This window comes from Cryptotermes secundus, unplaced genomic scaffold, assembly GCF_002891405.2.
Source record: "Cryptotermes secundus unplaced genomic scaffold, Csec_1.0 scaffold1848, whole genome shotgun sequence".
NCBI classification, from domain to species: domain Eukaryota; kingdom Metazoa; phylum Arthropoda; class Insecta; order Blattodea; family Kalotermitidae; genus Cryptotermes; species Cryptotermes secundus.
In genome coordinates this window covers 55,214-79,652 of record NW_019729945.1, presented here as the reverse complement: position 1 = coordinate 79,652, position 24,439 = coordinate 55,214, and the positions used below count along the sequence as shown (strand labels likewise).

The 24,439-nt window shown below is 40.0% G+C and overlaps 1 protein-coding gene and 1 long non-coding RNA gene across 2 annotated transcripts in view; one reads left to right on the top strand and one right to left on the bottom strand.

Annotated features, from left to right (window-relative positions):
• The window catches only part of LOC111865922, a 71,215-nt gene that overhangs the window by 12,228 nt on the left and 34,548 nt on the right, over positions 1-24,439 (top strand). The window contains exon 2 of the long non-coding RNA XR_002843062.2: positions 18,862-18,915. This is a non-coding gene — a long non-coding RNA (uncharacterized LOC111865922). The remainder of the gene's footprint in view (positions 1-18,861; positions 18,916-24,439) is intronic.
• LOC111865920 (fatty acyl-CoA reductase wat) overlaps positions 7,900-24,439 on the bottom strand; it is a 46,417-nt gene continuing 29,877 nt past the window's right edge. Inside the window, exons 3-9 of the mRNA XM_023854366.2 lie at positions 22,788-23,036; positions 16,906-17,051; positions 15,968-16,077; positions 12,301-12,496; positions 10,480-10,767; positions 10,089-10,346; positions 7,900-9,380 (exon numbers count right to left, since the gene is read on the bottom strand). Of these exons, the coding sequence (XP_023710134.1) occupies positions 9,290-9,380; positions 10,089-10,346; positions 10,480-10,767; positions 12,301-12,496; positions 15,968-16,077; positions 16,906-17,051; positions 22,788-23,036 (1,338 nt within the window). The 3' untranslated portion in view covers positions 7,900-9,289. The remainder of the gene's footprint in view (positions 9,381-10,088; positions 10,347-10,479; positions 10,768-12,300; positions 12,497-15,967; positions 16,078-16,905; positions 17,052-22,787; positions 23,037-24,439) is intronic.

Below are 24,439 nucleotides of genomic sequence, written 5' to 3'. Positions count from 1 at the left end.
GCCTCACCCCAAGAAAGCTCGTCAGGTGAAATCAAACATGAAAACAATGCTGATTTGTTTTTTCGATGTGAGAGGAGTCGTCCATTCAGAGTTTGTTCCACAGGGTCAGACAGTTAACCAGGCTTTCTACTTGGAAGTTTTGAAAAGATTGCGCAACAGTTTGCGGCAGAAGCGGCCAGATTTGTGGCAGTCGGGTGACTGGTTTTTCCATCATGACAATGCCCCTGCTCACACAGCCCTGTCTGTACGACAGTTCTTGACCAAAAATGGTATGACCCCTGTTGCTCACCCTCCATACTCACCCGACCTTGCCCCGTGCGACTTCTTTTTGTTTCCTCGAATGAAAAGAGACATGAAAGGAAAGCGTTTTGCTGATGTTGCTGAGGTGAAGGAAAAAACGACGGAGGCACTGTCAAGCATCTCAAAAGATGAATTTAGACAATGTTTTGAAAAATGGAATAAAAGACTAGACAAGTGTATTAGCGTAAGTGGAGAGTACTTTGAAGGGGATTGAAGGTTTGTGCTTAAAATTTTAATAAATAAGTTAAAAAAAAAATAAGTTCAGTTTCTTTTGGGTACCCCCTCGTAAATGTTTTCTTTTAGCTTTTGAGAGCTGGGTGACTTGTAACAGCTTTTCAGTTGTACAGTACAACAATTTATATAATTTTATTCTATCATTAAGTGTTATATTAAATGTTATGAAAAAAAGATACAATACCATGAAATGTGAATTAAGCATGATCTTATTTCACTTTACCAGAAAATTTTGGAAGCACTGTCAAGTCTGAAGAAGCACTGTTTATTATTCCTTGATGAAGAAAGGCTCAATACTGGATATACAAAGAAATTAAAACATGTTTATTACTGTATTAAGCTGTGTAAAAATGACAATACATTAAACTCCTCTTCACATATTCATTTTTCACATATCAATAATTAATTAGTTCAAAACAGACAATGCACAGGAAGGTCAGTTGTAAGTAATGAATGTGATTACCTCCTTATTGTAACTGAATCTTGTATAAATAATTAATTTAATACAGCATAGACAAAGGGGCACGCAGTAGCCTACTGATTGACGGGCACGCACAGTTGCTTGAGGCACTATGCTACAAGCCGGAAGGTCATTGGATTTTTTTCAGTTGACCTAATCCTTCCGGCCACATTAGGCCCTGGGGAGAAAAGAGCAGCCGGCACATAAGGCTGACAACCTTACCGCCATCTTTGAGCTGATTGCATAGATAATGTGAGACCCTCAATGTCTCGCTACCCTATGGGCCTTCACGGCCTGTTACAGGAATAACTTTACTTTTTACTTTTTTTTTAAGTCATGGCATATTGCAAAGCTCATACTACACCTGAAATCGTCAAAATTTACAAGTGTTAATACCCAGAAGTTTTACAGATCGATATAGGGACAGTTCACTGTGCTAGCTAGTGTAGTGACAACACTCAAGACTTGTATTTAGAAGATGTTCCATTCAAACGTCTGCTGGAAGATTGGCTGTCTTTTTTAAGTTCTCTTTCTGAAGTTTTCTTCAGTCTGCCTTGACAGATGCCCCGATAGTACCTTGATTAGGTCATAACCACTTCCATCCAAATCCTTTCCAGTTCACTATTTACCAGTCTGGCCATTCATGGCCATTCAGTGACATGTAGTCTGAAATACTGACATATAACAGAACACAGATGGACAGACAAACTAATTTTATTAACAGACTCATAGACAATATCAGAAAACAGTAACAGAATGTGCAACTTTACTGACATGAAGTACGTAAGATTTAAATCAAATATAGTGTCAGGAGATTTCAATTTGTAATGAGCACATTCTTAGTACTTTGGAGTCCATTCTAAGCTGAAGGTACCCCCGCTGACCGACACTGTCATGTTCACTGTGTCACTGGGGATAATGGAACCCACCCTGTGGGAATGCCTGTATGGTGTGTTCTATTATCCCCAGCAGATGTGAAGACAAAATATTCTGGACTGAATGATACGTAGCAAGCATTACTCAAATGCAATCTTCTCCTAATTTTCTCCTGAATCAAATTTTGATTTCTTGTTGTCACCAAATATTTAAAACATGTCACATTTTTAATATATCTGTTAGATATGTTTATGTTATTATTTTGCCCTGCATTTTGTTTGTGAGACCTGCTTAGTTTTCTCTTGCATTTACTTCTAGACCAAGTTCCTTACTAGCACTAATTAGAGTCTCTGTTTTTTTACTCTGTGGTGTCTGTGTTATCTCCCAATATATTTACAACTTCGGCATAGACCAGTAACAGTCCCACCTGGTTTTCCTGTACCTTCCTAATGGCGTATTCTAAAACAAAGTTAAAACAATGATGATATTTCCCAATATTATTTATATTGAATGTCTTCAGATGAATTCAGATCTTGAACAGTGGCAGTGTAGTGGAATGTCGTATATTCTGTTATTTGCAGTCTGGTATTTAAGGAAAATGTTACTTTGTTCTGTAATTGTATTGTTAGGAACTCTATATTTGTTTGCTTTTGTTAATAATTTTAGTGACTTTATTAGTGTTAGTGAATAATGAAAATGATAGACACACTTCTGATAACTCCATGTGCCTTGTTAAGTATAGAAGAAGAATAACAAATAATAGACTTCATGCATATGAACCCAGAATCTATAAAGTTCAACAGAATGGCAAGAATCAAAATAGAACATTCCCAACTTTTTGGTTTAATAAGAAATAGACGGTTGACTGTAAGCGAGGAAATTAAATCTTCTGTTTCAATTGCATTTGGTTTGAATACAGAAGTAACTGGAGTGTGGCAGGCATTAGAGATCTCAAACATTTATCTGAAAGAATGAGAAAACCATGAACCCATTTTAAAAATCAGTTAAATTTCAAGTTTTGCCTTCTGTAGACCCTCTGTCTCAGCTGAATGAAAGTTACCATGTACCCAGTCAGCGTCACAGTGAGCTTATAGACAAAAACTATGCATATTATGTGCAGGATAATCAATTTATTAAGTTCTGTGGAACACACAAAGTACACCTAAGAGGGTATGATGAAAATTAAACATATTACAGTCGTGAAATATTCATGGACTTAGTGTCAGAAGTAGGCCGCGCCATAGCTTAAGCCAGTGGTTTCCAAAGTGTGGGGCGCGACCCCCGGGGGGGGGGCACAGCATACTTTCCTACAGATAAAAATTAAAACTGCCCTAAGTCAATTAGAAAAGTAACAAAAAACAGAAATACATATAGAAAAACTTTTGATGAGTACAGGCTTTAATTATCATGAATTTCAAAATAACTAATAATTATTCTCTTTACCGGCAATTATAAAACGCATATGCCAGAGACAGCATTGATAGTTCGGCAGCAGCCGCATCCTCTGAAATCCCCTGAAGTCTAGACTTTTTAAAATGCTGTGTGAGGAAATGGGTGCCAAACACACTGCTCTATTGTTTTTTAGTGATGCTCGATGGCTTTCAAGAGGCAAGGTATTAAAGAGAATGTTTAAGCTGAGGCATGAGGTGTTCTGTTTTTTAAATGGGGAAAATCACTCACTGGCAGACAGTTTCAGCAACCAGGATTTTTTATTGAAAATGGCTTACCTCACAGATATATTTGAGAAACTGAATATCCTCAACGCTTCACTTCAAGGGAATGAGGCAACTGTACTTTCTTGGAATGACAAAGTGAAGCCATTCATGAGAAAATTAGAGCTCTGGAGAAACAGTATGGAAAGTGACAGGCTAGACATGTTCCCTACTCTGGTGTCAATGGTACGAGACACTGACAATCCAGTGCTTCCAATGGACATAAAAGCTGCCTACTTGATCATCTCATAATGTTGAAAGTTCATTTCAAAAAATACTTTTGAGATGATTTTGATAAATTTAATTGGATTAAAAATCCATTCGAAAATGCTCCTGGGCCCATCATCTCTGAATGTAAATGAGCATCGATCTCATTAAAAAGAAAAGTTAAGAAATTGTCTTTGTTGGAGTTCTGGATACATATTGGCAAGGAATTCCCAACTTTGAGCCAAAAAGCATTGAAGATACTGATTCCTTTTGCAACATCTTACTTATGCAAGACAGGATTTTCTGCTTTGGCAGCTATAAAGTCAAAGTATCGTTCAAGGCTAAATATTGCTAAAGAAGTTAGACTGGCCATTTCTGATATTACACCACATTTTGATAAACATTGTTCTCAAAAGCAGGGCCATCCATCACACTGAACTTTGACATTTAAATGTTAGATTTTCTTTGCAGAAAAAAATTAAATACTTGTTAGTTAAATATCGTTTCATTTCAGTACATATTTTGGTTAATTGCAAGTGTTAAAACTAATTTCTGTTGTAGGCCTAATATTGTGATACTTTAAATGTGAGTAAAAAAGCTGCTAAATAGTACGTAGAAAGACACAAAATAAACTGAATAAAACGTCAAACATACCATGACTTCTATTTTGATAAAAAAATACAGGCTGGGGGCTTGAGAGTATTTTCTCTTGTCAGATGGGGCTCAGAGGTAAAAAGTTTGAGAACCACTGGCTTAAGCGGTTAGCCGCTGGCTTCCCACCACAGCAGCCCAGATTCAAACCCAGGTCTGGTCAAATGGGATTTGTGGTGGACAAAGTGGCACTGGGGCAGGTTTTCTCTGAGTACTTCGGTTTCCCATGCCAATCTTCATTCCACCAAATTCTCCATCATCATAAATCACCCGGGCCAGATACAGCAGGCCAATCAGTGACTGCCGTTCCAAGTGGACACAACTGGACTCCACCCCCCACTATGCGAATTAAAAAAAATTAATGTCAGAACTAACAAGTTTATGTGGCGTTTTGAACATCTTTGCGTGCTGACAAAAAATGTCTTAAAAGGAATTAAGTATAAATTAAATTGCTGGATTGTATGTATTATTGTATGTAGACCCATTGCTAGGCAACATGTACATGATGACTGTACATCACATGTTGCTAAGTAACAGCTGGTCAGAGAAGCATGCTTCTATGTCAGTAATTGCACTATAACAGAAGATCGGTGTTTTCTGTGTGGTGCGTGCCGAGATGTTGTAAGCAGGACAAGTTAGTGGATTGGGTCACTCAGTGGAGTGAAGTGAGTTGCTTAGTGAATTAGTGAGTGAGATAGGTAACTGCTTGGTTTGAGTTGTTGTGAGCTGTTGCTGTGAGAAGCTGGTAGCTTAAGGACGGGGACAGTAAGGAATCCATATTCATATCTTTATTTGTTCGAGAAATCCATATTTGGCGATGCAGCCTCCAGATATAGAACAAGTCAAGTGTTATCATAGGAAGGGGAATATCCATCGTTGCAAGTGCTGCCAAGCAATGGCTAGTGAAAATTGAGAAGACTTAGTGTGTCCTGTAGAGTTTGTAAAGTATGTAGAACAGTGAGAACATAATCGTTACTTGCATTACTGAGTTGTAGGAGTGCCATAAATCCAATTACCAATTCAAACCCCATCTATACTCACTAAAATCGTGATAGTATGAAGTATCAACAAAACTGAAATTTTCAGCTTTTTAACAAAGAAGGTGAAACGACTTACATTTCATGCATGGCGCAGTTTGTTAGTGTGGTACATTAAATGTGGTGGCCCCGTTGAAAGATTAATAACTTTATTCGAGTTCAGAATCACATGGCAGAAGGCTTGGCGTCTCTTTGTAGAAAAGAATTGGCACCGTACAAACTTGGACAAAAGTTAATTGCTCTGTCCTATGATAGTGATGTGGTCTTTAGTGGGAGGAAAAAATGGCATGCACATTTTATTCACAGTTATGGTCATCAGTTGAATTTAGTACTGAAACAAGCATGTTCCACAGTGAAATCAGCAAAACTGTTTTTTGTCAGTATGTCAGGATTTTCGTCCTTTCTGCTTCACCAGAGCATTCAGATTCGGCAAGAACTACCTGTAACCCCACTGTCCCTAAGGCCATGCATGGAAACACGATGGAACTTTCAAAGGAGAATTGTGAACTTGATGTACGTGTATACTAACAATGATTGCCTGCTTAAATGCTTTGACATTATTCAGAATGAAACTGGCTGGATGGCGTTTCAGTCAGAGAGAAAGGTAAGCCAGTTCGGTTGTTGAATGATAATGTATTCCTGTGTTTTACGCCTTTTCTCGTTCTGTTGTGTTGCATGCGAACGTTGTGTACACTATGCAAAAAGTGCTAGGCAGTGCAGTTAGTGTTCATAAAGCTGTTCTACTCTTTAAAGTTGGAATAAACGGTATTATGGAAATATAACTCAAGTGAACGCCAGTCCAGAACCTTTAACAAAACTTAGGCGGAAGGATCACAACATAAATGTTGAAGCGAAAGAAGTGAGTGACAAAATGGTGACATACACAGAGCTTCATTTCGAAGATGTAAGACACGCCCTGCCTTTTGCTCTGAACCACAGCTTCCCACTGGGCATGAAGAATATTTCTTAAATGAACTCGTAATAGTGTTAGGAAATATTATCCAGTACTTTCATGTCAGAAATTAAGGAGTGAATTTCTTCTCCACGTCATCCAGACCAGTTCTGGGGTCCACCCAACCTTCTATCCAATGGGTATGGGGGGGGGCTCTTTCCCTGAGGGTAAAGTAGCCAAGGCTTGAAACTGACCATTCACTTCCAGCTAGTGCCGAGGTTAAGAAAATGTGGATCTATATATCCACTCCCCCATATGCCTGCATGGCCTAATGCTTAGTTAGTTAAGCACAGGGACAACTTTACCGTTTTTGCCCGTTTTTATTGAAGTTACACACTTGCCAGTGTAAAATCTGCCTGTGCTCTTTGGAATTTAGTGGAAGTGTTGCCCTCTCAGAAGTACACAATACGGTGGAAATAACAATAAGAACACCCGCTTTCAGCTATGGATTCAGAACATTGTCTGAGTGCTCGAAACAAAGTGAAGACCTACCTTAGGAACTTCATGGGGTAGAACTGTCTTAATGCTCTGGTTGTTCCAAGTAGTCACAAAGAAGTAATTATATACACTCCAAAATTCAACCAGAAAGTGGTTAAGTTGTGTGCATTAGACGAAAATCGAAGAGAGCAGTTTCTTTATAAATAAGTTAACTTCAAATGAATAAATTACCTTGAAGCATGTGGTATAATAATAGTAATGGTATTGGCTCAGCTATCAAGACCAATTAATTAAAATGAATTTAATTTTTTTAAATTTGTCTTTGTGTGAAGATTATTTTCAATATTACTGCTATTAACATCTCAGCTATTGATGCCATACCAGAAATTTGAAGTCATCATATTAGTCTGTATTTCAGCCCCACTGTCCATTTAAAATTCAAGACACCACTGGCCCTAGCCCATCCAGAAAATTTGAATTAAAATTGTGAGTACTTTCCCAAACAGAGCAGGGCTCAGGCTATTCCTGAGGATGAGAGCATCAATTCATCTGATATACAAAAATGTTATGTAAATATTTCAGCCTTATTATTTAATAAGATTCTTTATCCACCTTTAAGAGACACTGAAAAAAAAACGTGGCTTTCCTATTGCTTAGACTTCCAGTGCTACAAATCTTGTGTTGTTAATTTTTCATTTAAATAGTATTAATTTGTAGCTCAAGATTGCAATGCAGATAGTTCAATGTGTTATCATGCTGAACTCTTGATTAGATAGTTATAGACTCTGGTTGTTGTGGTTATTATTGACTGGTGGTGGTGTTTTCTTTTTAGGAAGTTCATGCTGCTTAAGCATATACTTTGTAGGTGTTAAATTTATTGGACAGTATCTCAAAGATCTACACCTCTGTTATTTTGTAAACATTTAAATGTTAACTTATACATAATATTTCATACAGAATCTATAAAATATAACATTCATAGATTCGGTGTTAGCTGCCATATTGTTGTTTTGCATAAAAAACACTTTAACAAAAGTTGCATATTCTTTTAGGATTTATTAGCATCATTTCAGAAACTATATCAAGGCCAGAAATGTCACGCATACATCATACATTTGTGCATCAACCAAAACCTTATGATAGATTTTAAGGAATAGGAAATAATGAGGTTAAGGCAGCCTTTAATGGCATAATGTTCATATAAAATTATATGAAAATTCATCTCTAATTCAAAATTTTAAGGAGGGACATATAATAGCATGGGATGTGATCTGCCTAAATGTAAAGTTGTCCTTGCGATTAATCAAACATGACACCTTGTAGATATATTGGGACTGGAAGTGGTTCCTTGCATTCTTAGTCTTGGTAGTGAGTAAAGATGAGGGGTCAGCCTCACACCCTGACCACTTTACCATCAGGGAAAAGTTCTGTAATACCTTCTGGGTAAGAGGCTGGGTGAACCCTAGAACCTCTCAGGACTTTTTGAAAAGTTGATTCATAATGATTGCCATTGACAATGTTGAGAACTTCACAATGAACTGTGGTGATGATATATTACCTCTGTGGGTTCCAGGAGATATGGGCATAAATGTAAAAGCGTCCCTGTGCTATATGCCATGAAGACATATAGGGGATTAACCTCAGCACTAGATGGACAAAAGTGGTTAGCTTCACACCTCTGCTGTTCTACCCCTGAAGAAATCATCCTTCTGTACCAATTGGATAGGAGGCTGGATGGGTCCCAGATCTGGTCTGCACATTGTGGAGAAGAGAAAAACCTTGTCTCTGCTTAGAATTGAACCCCAGCATTCCAGCATGTAGCCCCTCTCTGTGCCAACTGAGCAATACATGTATATAAACATGTAAATTCATATAAATCTGGCAAAATTTGTTATATTTAAAGCTTAAAGAAATCTGTTTTCTAGAGTGTGAAATAAACCTATGATTAGGTGCAGGGTGACAGCACAGGTGAACCAAGGAGCTGCCTGGTGTAGCATAATTTTAAGGGTGATACACTGTACAGATATTTTCATTTTTTAAGAAAATTAATTATATATTTTATTGTAGTGGAATTTCTTAAAAACATTGATGTCACAGTACTCTATAAATATGCAGGGCAGTGTCATCCCTAAAGCAGTGGTCTAGTCTGTATGGTGGAGCTGTTCTGTTCATAGTAGTGAAAGGCTTAAAAGTCTGACAGATCGCTGTCTCAGTATATCATTATTTGACAATAATATGATTCTTCAAAGTAGTTCTATGTACTTGGTAATTTCTACACTTGGTCATTCAAGGACCCAAACAAGATTGAGGATGTACAGTGGACGCAGTAGTGAGTACTTGTGTGACTGGAAGGTGCCTCCACAAGTATGAACAATATATAAGATATAATCTTTGCACTTTGCTGCAATATGAGCTGTAGGCGTCAAACGATGATGTTGATGGCGACCCATGTTATAAGGGCAAGCAGAACAAAGCACAGTGTGTACACCAGAGTGTAATGTGCTATCTTCAACCTGAAAACAAAATTATTGCATTATTTTACCAAGCTCAGTATCTTACAGGCTTTGCTTCAAGGCACATAATCTAAATGCTAAAGTGCTGTGATTTATTTTATAAAGAATTAAGAGAGAAGTAGAGATGTGAACCTACGATTTCATGTAGACATTCTTTATTGTACAATCTTCTGTGTTTCAGTTTTCCACATAAATGAGATAAGTGGCAGAAAAGTAGGTTTACAGTTCCTTCTTTTCTTAGTCTGTGTAATTATTGGTTAGGTTTTAGGAGAGCAGAATATGAAATATAAGAAAATAATACTTGTAGGTAAGCATTTGAACATATGATTATTTTTCTTTCATTTTTTCTTTTCGTGGCCAACTTACTGACGCGTGGTATTTATATTAGTATAGAGTATCTAGATTATTAGCCAGTCACGGTAGCCGAGCTGTCTAAGGCATGCACTGTCTTCGCTCGCTCGAAGCCAAGATCGTGGGTTCGAATCCCACTAAGGGCATGGATGTTTGTGTGCGTTTTTCTGTGTTTGTCTACAGGTAGAGGCCTTGCGACGAACTGATCACTCGCCCAAGGAGTCCTACCGTATGTGTAAGATCTAGTAAACCGAAGTGAAACGGAGAGTTTTGTGGCGGTAGGCCTAGGCCCAAATGAGGGCTGTAGTGCCAAGAGGGGAAATATAAAATCTAGCTTATTAGACGTTTTGGCTGCACCTTCTATAGCGTTTCCTTGCAACTTCTAAGGTGTCAGGTGTTTCTTCTGCCATATGGATACGCAATCCCTGCATGGAGGCCTTGAACACAGACTCCCAGTCAATGTCAGCAATGTTGAAGTCAAAGAGCCGTTGATCTAGTGGAGTCATCCTCCTCCACACAGCTTGCACATTATGGTTCGTGAATTTCCATTGTTGAGTACAGAAGTACGAAATCACATCAACAAACTTGTGAATTTTCTTGTAAGCATTCCATAAACTGAAAGAGATGACAAGTTTCTGACATTATCATGTTTCTTTGGTATTTGCAACAGAAAATAGGGGCAAAAAACTCACCATAAAAATAGCAGTTTGTTAGGAAGTGTTATCAGTACTTAAGTTTAGAAACTCACATTGGCTCTTTCCCAACAACTCTGGCTGCAGTGTCCACAATGAGGGCTGGCAAGAAGTGTAGAAACACAGTACACAAGTTATGCATGATCCTATGCTTATGAAGTTGGAAGCAGTAGTACCACATCACCTTCATAGATGGAAACTCTGTCCCACACTCATTAAACTTCATGTACTGACCCCATGTGATAGGATTTTGGGTTGAAGATACATAGTTCAAGATGGAAATATCATCTGGACCTGAAAGACTCTCTGTGAGTTTTGTAAGTTGATTTTTCTCTGCTTTCAATCTGAAAATTAAATGCAATTTTCCATTAATACTCTGATAAAGTTTAAAGTGTCCTAGTATGGGGTTTCAACTGAGACAGGTTTACTGTAACTGCATGATAATCATTCATTTTACAGACATTTTCCAAGTGCTTTGATATGTTCATTGTACGGAATACAAAAAATGAATGTATTCTGTCTGTCTGCCTGTCTACACAGCCCAACTACCTAATGGATTCCAGTTAAATCTGTGTGGAGGGGTTCCACATTAAAAGTTGGTGCATCCTGACCAGTTACAAAAGATATTTTACAAAGAATCCAAATTTTATTTCATATGCTATTGTGTATATGCTCTCGCTAAGAGAAATATACCTATTACAGATGTCTTGACAATAAAACATATCGAGATGTGAATGGAATGGCTATAGAAGGGTTTCGGATTGATGACTTGCTTTATTGCATACTTTGATACAGTGTGTGACTACACTTTACAGTACACTGTTACACACCCACACTAGTGTCCACAGTCACATCTTCACTGCTGTTGCGTGGTAGCAGCTTCAGATGTCGGACATTCCCCGTCCTCTGGGTTTCCAAATGGTCTCCGGCCTCAGCTGCCAGCTTCTCACAACGACTGAACCCTCATGGTCCTCTCACTAACTCACCAACCAACTATTATTCAATTCACTAACTACATAGCTTATAACATCACAGCACATACCACATAGAAAAGGCGGATCCTCTGTTACAGTGCAATTGTTGCTGTGGAATTGTTGTCTTCATGTCTGCTGGCAGAACCGTTACCTAGCAACGGCTGCTATATACTATATATGAGTTTTGTTTTTCCTATCAAGCACAACAGTATACCAAGCAACTCACTCAGATTTCACCATGCATAACTGAGTTTATTTTTTGCACAATGTCGCAACATATGTATGTGAATCACAGTCACTGGCTTCCCACCGCAGCAGCCCGGGTTCGATCCCAGGTCTGATCAAGTGTGATTTGCGGTTGACAAAGTGGTGGTGGGGCGGGTTTTCTCCGAGTACTTCGGTTTCCCCAGCCAATCTTCATTCCACCAAATTCTCCATCATCATAATCACCCAAAGCAGGCTACGATAGGCCAATCAGCAGCTGCTGTTGAGGTTACCACATTATCTAGACAATCAGCTCACAGATGGCGGTAAGTTTGTCAGCCTTACGCGCCGGCCACGCTTTACTACCCAGAAACATTATTTAATGAATTCGTTAGAGGCTGAGTCGACCCCAGGGCCATAGTGCGGCCGGAAGGATTAGGTCAATTGAAAAAAAAATCTAATGACCTCATCGGGACTTGAACCCGCGACCTTCCAGCTTGTAACATAGTGCCTCAATCAACTAGGCTACTGCGTGCCCCCGCTTCCTTTCACATTCTTTCCAATTTATCATTTGATCATCCAACCATGACACTTTTTGGAACTATTGACAGCATCGTTAAATAGATAAAAAACAGAGAGAATCTCCAGTGTCACACTTTGAAAGTACTTTTCAGCAAGTGACTGGTACAAGTTATTTACCTATGTCTTGTTGCAACATCCCATGCAGTGGCAATCATCATATTAACGACCATGTCAACAGGAACCAGTTCTGCTATCATGTCTCTGTCACAGTGCATAGTCCTCAGAAGTCCCAGTCCTGCTCCAACTACAACTCCTGTAGCTCCATAAATGTTGTTGATCCAACCAGGGAAAGGTTCTCGTGCAGTGGAAATCACTGGAAAACAACAGTCTTGTGAGGGTACTGGCAGAATTTTTGTATGAGATTCCAAGTTCTCAACAGTGATGATCATGAAGATGTGACATTTTGTAGTCTGGTAGATGTTTACTGTCCTTTTCCCTACATCTCCACCACTTTTTCCATACCAAGCTTACTCTTCTACCTTGAAGATGGTGGCAATACATACCTCTAAAACATTGTCATATGTCACAGTATTCCCCAAAATTAATCTATATGCATTAACATGCATAAAGCGGCCTCCGTAGTCTAGGGGTAACATTCCCACCTCATGACTCAAGGTACGCGGGTTCAAACCCAGCGGAGGCCGTGGAATTTTTAAGGGCAGAAAAATTCAGGGAACAAGTCCTCTGGGAGGGACTTTAAGCTGTGGGTCCCATGTCATAGATTTACGGCACATAAAAAATCCTCATGTCTCTAGGAGACCTCTGAGCAAAATTAAGTAAAAAGTTTCCTGCCCAAGTAGTTTCCAATGCCTCTGGTAGATGGGGAAGTATTGGGTACCACTGCCAGTAGAGGAGCCGAACTCGCTGGCTGAAAGGGGCTGGTAGCAAGCACCAGTACCGGAAAGGTATGGCGACTGGTAGAATGTCAAAAGGGTACGTACAATAGATCAACAACTGGTCACGGTGCATGGGGAAACCCACCCCCTCCAATAATGAATGAATGAATGAATGAATGAACATGCATAAAGTGAGATTTAATAGATATTCTATAAGTCAATAATTAATTATTAGTCAAATTTTTATTTGCTTACATTCATTGAGAAATATTTCTCTTCCAGTCATTTGTCTTGATAAACTTTGTGTCTTTATATTGAGACCTGAAAAGTTTTATATTATTTATCATTGTGTTGAAGATATCATACCTATGACAGTTATTTGCCACCTTCTAATGGTGGATGCCTGGTGTCGATCCCAGGACAGACCATGTGGGATTTGTGGCATACGGAGTGACATGAGACAGCCTTTTTCAATACTTCTATTTCCCCCTTCCTGATATGATTCCAACAGTGCTCCAAACTCTCCTATCATCATGAGCTGGTACATTAGACCCAAATGAGGCTATGGTGAAAGACATTTGGTCTAACCCCACTTTTATCAATACATATTATACAAGGCATCTTTGTACATATTTACAAGGTACAGTCACTTCCTAACTACCAGCCAACAACCTCTCAGCACTACACATTCATTCCAGTATAACCCAAGAATAACCGTGGCTTGAGTGTCGTCAGTAAATATCACTTAAATGGTTTATACTTGTATGAAGAGGTGTGCAGTTTTGGAAATAAAAGTATGAGTAGCATCAAGCTGTATGCTGAAAAGTGGTTATGACTGTGAATTGTAAAAATGAGGAGCAATGTATTAAGTACCACTGTTTTCAGTGTGGTGTAATATGCTGCCAGATGATGTAATGAATTATATGAGGGGTATTCGGGAACTAAATTGTGGTGAGCTGTTTTCAAAACAAGCAATGAGGAAAAGAATGTGTTATATGCAAAAAAATACATACATACTTATGCTACTTCTCAACATAGTCACCATCAGAACTGAGGCACTTGTCATATCTGGGAATAAGTTCTTATATGCCTGTATTGAAGTCTGCCGCTTGTGAGCTCAGCCACATTTCATCGACACCTTCTGTCAGCTCCTAATTATTATTGAAATAGTCTGATCCCAACCAGCTCTTCAAGTAGATAAACAGATGGTAGTCGTTTGGAGTGAGATCATGGCTGTAAGGATGGTGGTCAAACAACTCCCAGTTGAAACGCTCTAGCAATGCTCGAGTGCAAGCAGCTGTGTCCAGACACGCATTGTCATAGAGGAGAACTTCACCATATGTCATTGTTCTACCCCTTTTCTTCTGAATGATCCTATGCAATTGTTTTAGTGTTTTGCAATACACTTCTGACGTTACTGTGGTCACTTGTTGCATGAATTCCACCATTAGCACTACTTTTCTGTCCCAGAAAACAGATGCTCCCAGCTTTCTGGCAGACGTTTATTTAAACTTTTTCGGCTTGTTTGGTGAATGTGTGTGCATCCACTGTTTTGACTGCTCTTTGATTTCAGCATTCACAATGTAACTCAGATAGACTTGAAAGGATTCTGACGATGGTGTATACTGTACTTCTTTTGGCTTATTTTGGACTTCACCCATCGTCCGGTATATAAAAGACAAAAAACCACGACGTTTCAGAGACTGGATCTGTCTCCATCTTCAGGTGGATAGGGAAGGTTAAACCTACTCAGTCCAAAATAAGCCAAAAGAAGTAATGTAACTCAGGTTTCATCACCTGTAACTCATACGATGTGACTGAGAAATCCATCGCCATCTTCGTGGTATCGCTCTAAAGAAGTCAAAGTCAATGTCATTCTGTGCGCACACATGAGCATTTTCGGAACCCATCTTGCTCAGAACTTGTGATAGCCTAGCCTAACTGTGATAATCTCATAGAGGAGAGTGCGTGAAATTTGCGGAAATCTGCACAAAATTTCGAAATTGTGAAGCGCTGTGTTCCACAGTTTCTTTGGTTAACACTTTGAACAAGATAATTACTTATTACAGATAGCCAGAAACTTCACTCTTGATCGTGAACATTTCTTTGCCCTTCTTTGAACATTCTACACCATTGTCTTACAGTTCCTTCTTTTGCCAAATTTGGCCATAATTCGCCATGAATTTCCACAGCAATTGTGCTTTTAGCATAACGAAACAGCAGCGCATTTTGCTGCTGGCGGGATTTTCAATTGCATGACACATCATGACTCACTCTGTAGAGACAAGAACAAACACTAGGTGTCCAGTTATGGGATGATTTACAAGGCAATGAGTCATGTAACACTACCTCATGAGCGCAATCTTTGCCTTGCTCCTACATTAGTTGCCCAAAATAAATAGAGGTTACTTTCCAAATATTCCTCACATGTGAAATTTTATTAGAAAATGTCTGAGATAATTTTATCATGAACTTCTCAGGGTTACAATTTCAAACACCAGACATCCATAAAGTTACTATTAAAGTTGGGTTTATTGGGTCACTTGCGTACAAGAAACTCCTTAAAAATGTCATATTCTTATTGAAAATAAAGTGGGCAGAATAAGATTACATTAAAATACCATGACAGTCACTGAGATGGCTTACACACATTTCAGAATCAACACTGACAAAAATCATGAAATTGCATGAACTTTGGCCATGAAAGACAGTGTTTTAGAAATTGCTTGTAAAGGATTTCAGCACCTTTTATTCTGATTTGATTTCTAAGCTCTCATGGAGCAATTCTAGACTTGTATTAGAATTAACTGTTAGCAATCAACAGAAGGCAGACTGTCACTTACTGATAGCCAAGAAGTGACAAACGCATCTAAATATGTATGACGATACACTACATTATACTATGTACTTTTTAGTACTGAAAGAGAAACGAATTATGAAGTCCTCACCTACAGCAGGTCGCACCACCGCTAGTGGCAGACCCTTTCCAAATTCTTGTACTGTAACTTCAGCAATCGCTTTTGTGAACGCATACGTGTTCGGCCAGTTCTTCAGTAACCTGCAGTTAATAACCATTCACATCAGTTTACTTTCACTGAAATATTAACATCAGAACAAGCACAGAAAATCACACTCAACAAACACAAATTTCCAAAATACTTTAATTCTAATTCATCCAACAAGCATATCAGTTTCTGAAAATGTTCTTTCTCGTGTAGAACTGCTGTCAAATTGCAACGCAGTACTCATTAAGAACGAAATATGTTTTGCTTATTTTAGTATGGTTTATAATATGAAAAGCATGCTTATGGCATGAGAGTCATATACTATTAGTGTAACAACATCCATATGTAACATTGTTGATTTAATATTTACAAATAAGAATTCAAATGTAATTTTGTTTTATGTCAGAAATATTTATTTTGTATCTAAGACAGTAATTTCAAAAAGGAGGATTATGAATGAGAAAGAGATTTGTGACCTTCATCCCATATAAAACAGAAATGATATGAAAATGATGAGGAGGAGGTCTCTAAAGTACTGTCTGCCATAATCTGCGTTATGGAACATTTACAGATTTATTTAGTGGTATGAAAAAATTACAAGTACTCATTGGCCCATTATGTCCAATTTAATAATCTGACAATGATTGAACATGACATACAAACTTCCATCAACACACAACAAAATGAGGAGTTCTGTCTTCTGGGATATAAGGCCATATAGTCCATTGAAAGTCAACTGATGGAGGAACATGTCGCTGCCATCTTCAGTATTGAAAAAGCATGTGGCAACAGAGCTGCCAGGGATGGAACTCTTAATAAAAATTGCTGTGAAAACCTTAAATGCTACATATACAATAAAATGTTTAGGTCTCTATACTCACAGGGGAGTCATTGCAGTCAGCATATCTTCATTAAGCAGTTCCACTAGCTGTATTACACTGTCATACTGCAAGTGCACTGGGTAGAACTTCTCCTCTATGTGTTTTATGGGGCAGTTTGCATAGGCAGATGATACATGAATGAAGGACTGAAGAGAAACATATAATTAGGAAATAGAAATACAGCAAGAAGGTATATATGAAATAAATGGAAAAGACATAATTAAGAAGCAAGCAGACAAAGGAAGCTAGGATGTAAGTAAGGGATTTTCGATAATAAATCTCTTTGCCTCTCCTCTGAAGTATTTGTCAGCATAACTTAATCATTCTCCGTTCTTAATAATTTCTGTTTACATACATTACTGCAGCCTTCCCATGCCTGTAAAAGCAAATGCTACCAGCTGCTTACATTGTTAGGTGGCAATTGTGTGGCCAATATAAACGTGAATTAAATCCAAAATGTATTTCTCTCTGAATCCATTACATGATTTTATCACATAAACTGTACCATAATTGTCAAGATATAGTGGGGCCATCTTAGAGCTTCCCACAAATCACTGAGCTCCAGAGGCAGATGTCTGACACTCCTCCCCTAGAACCGGGCTGCAGATCCAGATTGCAACAGATGCTCCATACTTGTGAATTACTGTACATTGCACAGACATAAAAGACCGTCCCTGTGGTCTAGTGGTCAGATATCCTGCCTATAGATCCAGAGGTCCCGTATTCTATTCCCGGCGCTACCAGATTTTCTGAGAAATAGTGGGTCTGGAACGTGATCCACTCAGCCTCGTGAGGATAATTGAGGAGCTATTTGGAGGAAATAGTAGCTCCAGTCTAGAAAACTGAGATTAACGGCCGTGGGGATCCGTTGCGCTGGCCACGCAACACCCTCTATCCGCTAAAGTTGGTACTAACTTCGACAAGCGTCGGTCGCTCGGTCCGTATAGTTCGCTTGCGGACTAAAACCAGGGAGTTTGTTTTGTTTATGTCGTCAGCTGTAAGACCGCGTTTATGTACCGCCATTGCCCGTGTCCATCCATGAACTTCGTGATCGGATAACGCACGCACTGCGGGCCATTACAGCGGCCATGCTACACCGGGTCTGGGATGAGTTTGATTACCGTGTTGATGTGTGCCGTGTGACCCAGGGTGCACACATTGGAGGTTTGTAATTAGTATATGAGAAACTTGGACAGTTGCCGCATCTGACTGTATGTTGTGCCCATGTAAGCTGAGAAATAAAATTCTTATGAACTTTTGAAACCGCGCCATTCTTTTGTGCATACCCTGTATTTCACGATATAAGTGTGTGCCAAGTCAAGGAAGATGGCATGGACAGGACATGAAGCACGCAGAGAGAAGAGTGGTAGGTAAACCCGAAGGAAAGAGCCACTACGAAAACATAGAAGTAGATGTGAGGATAATATTAAAATGGATCTTAGAGGAAGAGGATTGAGCGAGTGGACTGGATTCATCTGGCTCAGGAGAGGGGCTAGTGATGGGCTCATGTGAACACGATAATGAACCTTTGGGTTCCATAAAATACTGGGAGTTTCTTGGGGCCCGAGCAAGTGTTTACATTTCAAGAAGGATTCAGCCCCATTGCCATATAATTTATGTTCACTCAGTACTGTTTTTAGTGGAGTTTTCCATGCCATGCTTTGTTCTCAGACAATGAATACAAGGTGTCCGAATATTACGGTGGTGTTTCGGGAACGAGTATTTAAAAAATGAGAAATATATTTGTTTTAAAGTACACCTCAGATAGTTTTGAACACAAGCAGCAAATACGCACATGTGCAATATTCGTGACTCTGTGCATGCCCAACTGACACTCCACGTGTTGCCCTACACGCTCCAGCAAAGAGAGAGGAAAAATTTGTACTTATAGACAGCAAGCTTACAACCTTCCCACCATTAGCCCGAATATAATGGATTTTTTTTTTTTTTTTGCAGGACAAAATCAAACCAAACGAGACTACAGACACTACAGCGTGAACTGTCGCAATGGTAAGTGAAAATAAGCATGAATATCTCCACAATTTTATTGTACTTACAACTCATTTCATAATGAATTAAAATTATAATAAAGTGGAGAGTTTATATGGGACCCGTGATAGCGCATTCGGTATAGCGACTGGCTACAGGCTGGACGACAGAAGAGTCAGAGCTCGAGTCCCGGTAAGGTCAAGAATTTTATCTTCTCCAAATCGTTCAGACCGCTCTGGGGCCATCCAGCCTCCTATCCAATGGGTAAAGCGGCAGGGGCGTGAAGCTGACCACTCACCTCCAGCTAGTGCCCAAGTAAAGAAAATGTAGATATATACCTCCACTCCCCCATACGTCTTCATGGCATAGTGCTTAATTAATTAAGCGTAGGGACAACTTTTTTTCCCCCTTGGCACTACAGCCCCAGTGGGCCTAGGCCTACCTCCATGAACTTCTCCGTTCACTTCGGTTTTTATAGATCTTGCACATTCGGTAGGACTCCTTGGGCGGGTGATCAGCTCGTCGCAAGGCCTCTACCTGTGCACAAACACACAAAAACGTACACACACAAATTAAACATCCATGCCCTGAGTGGGATTCGAAACCACGATCCCGGTTTCCAAGCGAGCGAAGACAGTACATGCCTTAGACCGCTCGGCTACCGTGACCGGCAGGGACAACTTTACCTTGAAGAAGCTCGAAGCTGTGAGTATCGAGACTATGAACATGTTACGATAAGGAGAAAGTGTGGTCTATGGGAAGAATAATGTAATATCAAGGTATAAGTAAACAAAGAAACATCTGTGCTTTCATATAGATGACCATGGGACGCAACCGCATGTGCGAAAATAGTTTGCAGTCCTGTCTTCACAGTCCCGTGCGCTGTTTCTTGATTTTCTGACTAGTATGTCTAAGCGCAAGAAGAAGAGAATTCCGTTTAATTTCTCCACCTCACCCCCCAATCACCCCTTCACAGTTATCAGATGTTCCTGGAGGGCTGTATATATTTCGCCATTTGTCACTTGCCGCAGAAAACTGTGTAAAATGCACACGAAATAACTACTAGTGTTGCATTTTCCGGTTGTAAGTTGTTTCCTTAACACTTGAAACAGCTGAGGGGGCTGCAATCGCATTTCCCATAAGGCTGTCCTTAACAAATAATTGAATATCCTGTCCCGGAATAAAAAAAAACTTTTTATTGGGTACAAGAACGTAGTTTCACCAAGTGATTCAGTCACCGAAACGCGTCATCAGCAACAAATCGAAATGGAACACGTTTCATCTGGTCGTGAAGTGATTTGTCTGTTAACAAATGCTAGATCCCAGCGCTTCACTCAATTGGGGGAGGGGGGGGAATTGTGTTTTATTGAGCTTCCCTATGAAACTCTTCCCTTGCAATCACCATCATTCTGCGACTGTAGAGGAATGTGTCGCACCAACTGCAGAACGAGGCACAACACAGTAGGCGTACTGCCCTCCCTAATCGAAATGTGCAGTACCACTTCGTACTGGTGCTTCTACCTTAACGGGTTTACCGTGAGCATGAGCGCATGTATGTTTATTTCGAGTGACAATTCTGCAATGTAAACGCGATAGAAGCTTAATTAGAAACCCCGTGTAAATGGAAGACTATGTAAAGATAGCAGTAATTCAAGGGAGAGATGAAGTCACAGGAGGTTGGAGAAAACTGCATAATGAGGAGCTTCATAACTTGTACTCTTCTCCAAGTATAATTAGAATGATCAAGTCAAGGAGGACGAGGTGGGCAGGTCATGTAGCACGAATGGGGGAGACGAGGAATGCATATAGAATATTGGTGGGAAAGCCAGAAGGAAAAAGACCAGAAGGAATACCAAGGCGTAGGTGGGTGGACAATATTAGAATGGATCTTAGAGAGATAGGATGGTATGGATTGGATAGATCTGGCTCAGGATAGGGACCAGTGGAGGGCTCTTGTGGACACGGTGTTGAACCCTCGGGTTCGATAAAATGCTGGGGAATTCTTGAGTAGCTGCAGAATTGGCGGCTCCTCAAGAAGGGCTCAACTCCATGAGTAAGTAAGTAAGTAATATTACAGTAGCAGAAGGCCGTGCCATAACTCAGCCGGTTAGTCGCCGGCTTCCCACCCCTGGTCAGATCATGTGGGATTTGTGGTGGACAAAGTGACGCTAGAGCAGATTTTTCTCGAGTACTTCGGTATCCCCTGCCAATTCTCATTCCACTGAGTGTTCCACATTCATCATCTTTCATTCGGAGCTGGTGCAATAGGCCAAACAGTTGCCGACGTACCAACTGGACTCAGTCTCACCCCACCCCAAGAAACTAAAAACACTAAAAAAACATCAGCAGAAAATAATATAATCTTAGTGCGCGTGCTAAACAGATACCGTATGTGAAAAGAAGCCGATGAAAGAAGTGTCGGTCGAGATTTAAAGACAAATTCGAAACGATTCGGTGTCGCGTACATATTTGTCGCTTTATCATAGAACCTGAAAAGAAACGGAAAAATTGTATTCGATCCGGTCCAGAAAGTGATGGAAACAGCGAATATTTAGGCTCGGTAATTGTCCTGGTGCCGGTCACGGTAGCCGAGCGGTCTAAGGCATGTACTGTCTTCGCTCACTTGGAAACCGGGGTCGTGGGTTTGAATCCCACTCAGGGCATGGATGTTTAGTTTGTGTGTGTGCGTTTTTCTGTGTTTGTATACGGGTAGAGGCCTTGCGACGAGCTGATCACCCGCCCAAGGTGTCCTACAGAATGTGTAAGATCTAGAAAAACCAAAGTGAACGCAGAAGTTCATGGAGGTAGGCCTAGGCCCACTGGGGCTGTAGTGCCAAGAAAAAAAATGTCCTGGTTGACGCACCTACAGTATGAAAGCGTCGGTCTAACCGTCCGTCCGTACGATCGACCCGTGGGCGGTAGAGGGCACTGGAGAGGTCCAAGTTCTCCCTCAACCCGAGGGGTCATTGTATTCCTTCAAGAGAAATAAACTGTTCAGGTACCATGGATGCGCAATCCCCGTGTTAAAAATGTTATTCTTGACGCCTAATGAAGTCAAGGTTACTAATATTAGATACTGTGTTACACAAAAAGTAAAATCTGACAATGTGAACTTTTAAATAGTAAGGCAGAATTTCCCGTCTTTCCTTTACTGTAGTCGTTTTCGGAAGACGTCAGATTTTATTCGGACATGGCCCCTCCCGTTCAGATGGTGAAGAGTCATCACCGATAAACACCATAATTTGTGTTTCACCTTTGTTTCTGTACAGCAAGGGCGGTACGCGACATGTCCAACGTATGTCTCAGTTTGTCTATTTAATGTTTATATGTTGTTATACCAAATTCTTTTAACCGGTTTTCGCGATTTACCAAATTTGTGATAACGTAGAATCTAAAGGTGTCTGACGATGGTGAATAAAATTCCGAATTGCTGGGTTTCGGACTTTCCCCATCGCCCGGTATTCTAGAAACTAGGAAACACAGCGTTTCGGAAACTGGATACGTTTCCATCATCAGGTGAGAGGGGAAGACACCTACTCAGTTGGATCCCTTAGAAAGAGCTCACCTCAATCACTGGTCCAACTGAGTAAGTGTCTTCCCCCCTCACCTGAGGACGGAAACAGATTCATTTTCCGAAACGTTGTTTTCTAGTTTCTAGAATATCGAATGATGGACAAAGTCCAAAAACCCTTGTAATAACGTGTTCTACCGAATGGATGCGAACACTTTGGGTGATACAAATGCCCTGTCCTTCATTTCACCTTACATAATCAGCTTCTGTAATTGATTCATTGTCTTAGATAATACAAGAATCAACAATATGACATAAAAGGAATTAGAAATAATAGGACAAGTGGCTTCAGAGTGGAAGGCCATGTCACCTCAGACTATACCTTGAGATATGGCATGTCCCGCGCAAGTTCCAACATGCACTTGGTACCCCGCACGTTGACGTGGACGGCCGTTCTCAGGGTCTCGTCGAACCTGACAGTTGCCGCGATGTGGAACACAATGTTCACTTCTTGACAAAGTAGTTCACGGTCAGCGTCTCCGAGACCCAATTCGGGTAGTCCGCAGTCCCCAGCCACAAGTCTCACTTTGTTGAAGTACTCGGGACAGGCCTTCTTCATGGAATCGAACAGCTAGACACAACGTTAGGAAACAATTCGGCTTTAATACAGTACCAGGATGTCAATAAAATATGCTTGATCTTAACCAAACGCATAAAATTGATTGTGAGTTACATTAATCTATCAGTGTCGCAAACAGAAGGGCAGTAAGCTGCGTAGATAAGTCAATAAGTAAGTTACAAATGGATATAGAACTTAAACAAATAAGAGTACTGATTTGAAAAATGCTTTTATTTCTCAACATAATCTGCCTGTACATTGAGGAACTTGTCCCATCTTTTCACAAGCCCCTGAACACCAGCAGCATAAAATTTTTTGGGCTGCTGTCGGAACCAGGCGGTGACTTCCCTTTCTACAGCTTCACCGTCGGGAAAATGTTCAGCCGAAAGATGATGTTTAAGAGGGCCGAACAAATGGAAGTCGCATGAAAGGTTAGGTTTTCACAAAGTCTGTGCACGATGCTGACCCCACAACACAAAATGCAAAGAATGGGTCAGGCATTACAGCATCTCAATCGCTACCACGATGAAGGACACGATATGCTAGGCCGAATTGTCACAGGTGATGAGTCTTGCTCCAAGCGACTTCCATTTGTTCGGCCCTCTTAAACATCTTCTTTCGGCTGAACATTTTCCCGACGCTGAAGCTGTAGAAAGGGAAGTCACCGCCTCGTTCCGACAGCAGCCCAAAGAATTTTATGTTGCTGGTTTTCATGGGCTTGTGAAACGATGGGACAAATGCCTCAATGTACAGGGAGGTTATGTTGAGAAATAAAAGCATTTTTCAAATCAGTACTCTTATTTGTTTAAGTTCTATATCCATTTGTAACTTATTTATTGACTTACCCTCGTATTTCGCGAGCGCGTCCAGGCCGAAGCTCTGAACGTTGCTTCCCTCAGCACGAGCTATTCCGCTTAGAAGACCACAGATGAAATACCGGGGAGGAAATGGAAGGATAATATTAAACTTATTGAGTTTAAGGCGCACACTATAGTAGCTATGAAGAGTTCTGTCTTCTGGGATATTTCCAAAGATATATTTCTTCACTGTTAAACTTCATCTTAAAGAAAGTTATTCAAAGACGTGAGCTCGATTGAACTAGCTCAGAAATTAGCTATATTCTACGTAGGGGTCCCTTAGCTTACTTACTCAGTCGCTTAATTTTTTTTTATTTCTTTTAAATTCATGATGTGTATGTGTTGACCGTCTTCTAGTGCATACAATCTCACATGTCACTTCACTATATGTTTCGGCAACACTGTGCCATCCTCAGGTGTGTCACCTACGTTAAACTATTGCACTGCTCGTCATCATGTGTCGTTTATAAAATGATTTAAAATGTATATTCGTCATGTACTATAATAATATTTATATATTAAAATTTGTTAAGATTTATCATCCTATACGTCGTATTT